The sequence below is a fragment of the Suricata suricatta genome, chromosome 7, assembly GCF_006229205.1.
Source record: "Suricata suricatta isolate VVHF042 chromosome 7, meerkat_22Aug2017_6uvM2_HiC, whole genome shotgun sequence".
In the NCBI taxonomy this organism is placed as follows: domain Eukaryota; kingdom Metazoa; phylum Chordata; class Mammalia; order Carnivora; family Herpestidae; genus Suricata; species Suricata suricatta.
The window spans coordinates 46,069,316-46,074,042 of record NC_043706.1 but is presented as its reverse complement, the minus strand read 5'-3'; the positions used below and the strand labels follow the sequence as shown (position 1 = coordinate 46,074,042).

Genomic DNA, 4,727 nt, shown 5'->3' with positions numbered 1-4,727 from the left:
AATTTCAGTCTCACTACTTACTAATTAGTGGTTGACTTTGGGTAAGTTACTTAAGTCTATGTGTGTCAGTTTCCTTGTATGTGAAAATGGGGCTAAACATTATTCCTATTCTCTAGGGCTTTCATGAGATTTAAACACATTCTATTTGTAAATTACACAGACCAGAGCCCTGCACTTAATAAGCATTTAACAGATGTTTTCAAAGTGCAGCAGGATCAGACAGGACAAAGAGGCTAAGCTTTGGGACTCATGGCTTCTAAACGTATGAACCATCAATAACTGTCACAGCTTGCATAAAAACTTTTTATAGTGGAGAGAAGTAGAAATTGTACCAAAAGATCCAGCCACTGACACCTATGCAATCTTTTGTTCTCTTAATAATTTAATTCTCATTGTCCTCATCTATAAAAAGGTTTTATGAGTCTTACCAATTTGAAAATTTCCAAAAGTGCCAATCAATCTGCCCACTGGTGTATAAAATTAAGCTTTGCAGCCATGGGTGAAATGAAATATACAATTTTGGGGTGTGGTGGTGAAATAATTCATGGTGTCTGGTAGTGAAGAACAAATAATGGAAACAGCATCATAGTTTTACAATGAAAGAGACCTTAGGGCTGTTGCAGGCTCTTATTTACTGAAATGTGAAAGCTAAGCCCCAATGCCAGACCAACAAATCAAGGCTTTATGCAGAGAAGTGGTAGAAAGTGTTAAGTTCTTACTGGAAACTCCTGTCAGAGAATAGTATTTCATTTTTATTTTCTCTTGACCAACTCTCTTCCTAACATCATAACCTTTTCTAGCATTCTCAACTAGCTCCTTTGGTGGGTGCACATCAACTCCAAATCCCCATAGCCTAGCCATGTGTTCTTCACCAAGTGTTTACAATGTCAAGGGTCCCAATCTGTGGCTTTGGAGCAGATAATTACTAGCTTTAATCATCTAACCTTATAAAAAGAAAAGTGAAAGCATTTTCTCATCTAGGAATCCAAAACTCTTACTTAAATAAAAGGATGTTGGGCTTACTCATTATCATTTGGTTCATATACTTCAGGTCAATTCTCTCCCCCTTAAAAAAAGAAATAAAAATTTTAAAAAGCAAAATTCCTCTGTATCTTCTCTTTTTCTTAATCACTACTACTTGCAGTCTCATTTTTGTCCTTCTCCCCATACTTTGTCTCTGTCTTTCTTCCTTAAAACAAATTTTGTTTTTATTAGTAGAAATCTGGAATCTGGATCTCTCTCAAATAAAGCCCTACAACATCTATTTTAAACATTAAATTGATATATTCTGTCCTGTGTGCCCAGTTTGGCTCTACTTATAGTACTTCCTTGTTAAAATTGAGACGATAATCACTCAGATTCTTATTGTTGTTTGGTGTGATTCACATGTCACTAGGGACGGCTGCACATTTCAGCAAGGAGAGAAAAGAAGGCTCTCCAGTCTATAAGAGTTTGGCTGATGGACCAGCCGGATAGGAGTGGCTTACTTTAGGCGGACCGGACGGAATGGACACAGCTGTAATGTATGACCATTCTTATTCTGCCATCACTATGCTAATGTATTATAACATTTCATTAATTTTTTATTCTCTTTTCATATCTGTTAGTTTGTTCTGCTTATATACAATAGGTCCTAGTAAATCTACAGCAGTTTAAAGGTCCTTTTATTGAGAATGAAATCTTACCATTTGCAACTATGTGGATGGAACCAGAGGGTATTATGCTAAGTGAAATAAGTCAGTCAGAAAGACAAATATGTGACTTCACTCATATGAGGACTTTAAGATACAAAAGAGATGAACATAAGAGAAGGGAAGCAAAAATAATATAAAAACAAGGAAGGGGTCAAAACATAAGAGACTCGTAAGGGGCACCTGGGTGGCTCCGTTGGTTGAGTGACCAACTTTTGAGATCAGGTCATGATCTCACAGTTCTTGAATTCGAGCCCTGCATTGGTCTCTGGGCTGACAGTTTAGAGCCTGGAGCTTACTTCAAATTCTGTGTCTTCTCTCTCTGCCCTCCTCTGCTTGTGTTCTGTCTCTCAAAAATAAATAATCATTAAAAAAAATAAGAGACTCTTAAATATGGAGAACAAACAGAGGTTGCTGGAGGGGTTGTTGAAGGCGGAATGGGCTAAACAGTTAAGGGGCATTAAGGAGCCTACTAACTGAAATCATTGTTGCACTATATGCTAAATAACTTTGATGTAAATTTTAAAAATTATTCAAAAATAGAAAAACACTAATTAAAGAAATTATAAAGTGTCCCTTTTTGGTGTTTTTAGAAAGATGTTAAGAAAATGGATTTTCCATGATGTGGCCATAAATAATATCAGCACCTTTTGGATAAGAAATAAAGCAGAGAATTAACAAACTAGATTATTTTTAAAACCCAGGTTATAGAATAACCTTATAATTTGTTTTTCCAAAGTGACAGAATTAGAACATAAATCATTAAGTTGTAAGGATATATCTTTTTGAATTTTCACACCCAGCCAAAGTATTTATATGTATATGTAAATTATCTTACAAACCCCTATTTAATTCTAACCTTAAACCTCTAAATATGGCTGGTCCTACCAAACCAGGCTTGAAAAAGAGACTCTTGAGGTTCAGTTAGTGAATATTAGTCTCAAATCTATAGTTAGTAAACAGAAGAGCCATTAGCCAGAATTATTTCTATCCTTAAATCCAAGGATCTTTCAACTTTTAGCACACTGCTTTCCCCTATGAATGAGGAACCCCTGTGAGTAAGTCACTACATGTAAGGGATTATACTGCTTATTCTTATGGCATCACTGTGGTAATTTTTAACTTAATAGTACCAAAACTATGTTATAGAAATAGTTTCTTTTGTAGAAAAATTGCATCCCAGAAACTGTCTGGTTTAGACCACATATACAGAGAAAAACTTCACATGATAAACACCCTTTTACTTACTCAATTATGAGAGCGGAAAAAGTAAGAGTATAGATTCTGGCATCACAATGCCTTGGAGTCCACCTCTGCTTTATCGACCACTACATGTCCGATTTGACACACACACATAACCCCTCTGTGCCTTCACTGGAAAAGAAGTGGAAGTTCCTATGTCATTGAATTTTTCATGATTGAGCAACTTAATCCATACAAAATGTTTAGAACACTGACTGCCTGGCACATAATAGATGCTCAAAAAAGCATGTGACTGAAAATATAGATGATGTTGATAATATGCTTTGAAATAAAAAAATTTAGGGGTGCCTGGGTGACTCACTTGGTTAAGTAACCAACTCTTGATTTCAGCTCATGTCATGATCTCACAGTTGTGAAATTGAGCCTTATGTTCGGCTCTGCGCTGACAGCACAAAGCCTGCTTGGGATTCTCTTTCTTCTTGCCTCTCTGCCCTTCCCCTGCTCGCTCTCTCCCTCTCAAAATAAATAAACATTTATTTAACATTTAAACATTTTAAAAAGTTAAAACGACTTACACCCTATTATTTGCTTGTATAACTGAAAATGAGTTCACATTTGGCTCACTGAGGTTATAACAGAGCTAAGTTCACTATTCTGTTTGTTGCTATTACACAACACATGAATATGTGCTCAATCTTGAAAGACAGCATTAATCAGAATGGTAATCACCTTGAGAAGGCTATAAAAACAAGAGTTTATCTATCTTTTATTAAAGAGTAGCACAACTCTCAGACATTTTGAGGTCTGCCTCAACTTCACTCAAGTAACAACATCAGCAATGAAGATCCTTTGTATTTTCCTGACCTTTGTCTTCACTGTGTCTTGTGGTCCATCAGGTAATATTTGCTAATATGGAAAAGGAGGGAAGAAAGAAATGTGGGTTTTTATTATGAATCCTTTACATTGGCAAAAACAAAACAAGTAAATTATTGTTAGGAGATTTCATATGAATTTAAAATGCAATTCACTCTATTTTGCATGAAAGAAGAAATGAATGAAACTGACAGTTGAGAAGATAAAGGCAAAACAAAATCCCAAGATGTAGATAGAATTAAATCTGTTATTTTGTTTGATGAGACTATGACTTCTTATATGCTTCCTACTGCCTCTTCTTTTTAAATGTGATTTAATGAACTGATACTATAACTTTGCAAAGTTAAGCTTTCTACAGCTGGTCCAGTAAGTTGTGGGAGAGAGGGGATATTGGAGGAGGATGGCTATTTAGAGCACAAATCAGGTAGACTATTTTTTTCACATGCTTTCTCTTTACTCTTGAGGAAGCATGCACAGATTACATATTTAATGATAATTTATTTTTTTAAAGCTAGTGGCAAAGGAACTATTGTTGGACGAATATTTATATTGTAAAAAGTTGTAAGGGATAACATCTAAACTTTTTCATACAGCTGCCTGGACATGATTTTAGAAACAAATGGTTTCATTCTATACTTTAAACAGCTTTATTTATCTATCCACCATCTATGCAAGGGGATTAAATCTGAATGTATGATCACAGATATTTTTTCCTAGTTTCACAGAAAAAGGCAAAAGAAGATGTAGAGAGAAAAAGAGAATGTTACCTTGTTCGTGGTGCTTGCAAGGTTTCATGCAACAGCTGGGAATACATATATACTTACTGCAGTGCGGAGCCCTGCTGCGTGGTCCGGGACTACCAAAAGCCACTCCCCAAGCCCATCAGCACTAGTTCCCACGACGTAAGTGATAAGCCCACTAGACTACACAAAATTAGATTGTAACAATACTGTTAATAAA

At 35.6% G+C, this 4,727-nt stretch overlaps 1 protein-coding gene across 1 annotated transcript; it reads left to right on the top strand.

The window, feature by feature from the left end:
• The first annotated feature begins 3,681 nt into the window (after positions 1 to 3,681).
• On the top strand, positions 3,682 to 4,727 carry DEFB113 (defensin beta 113). The gene is made up of 2 exons (XM_029943282.1): positions 3,682 to 3,790; positions 4,485 to 4,727. The coding sequence occupies exons 1-2, from the start codon at positions 3,733 to 3,735 to the stop codon at positions 4,709 to 4,711; spliced, it is 285 nt and encodes a 94-aa protein (XP_029799142.1). The 5' UTR covers positions 3,682 to 3,732; the 3' UTR covers positions 4,712 to 4,727.

Bases quoted from the DNA above. Each gene is read 5' to 3' on its own strand.
- DEFB113 (XM_029943282.1), top strand. From the start codon at position 3,733: ATGAAGATCCTTTGTATTTTCCTGACCTTTGTCTTCACTGTGTCTTGT. The intron at 3,791-4,484 runs GTAATATTTGCT...ATTTTTTCCTAG, and splicing joins TGTGTCTTGTGGTCCATCAG to TTTCACAGAAAAAGGCAAAA.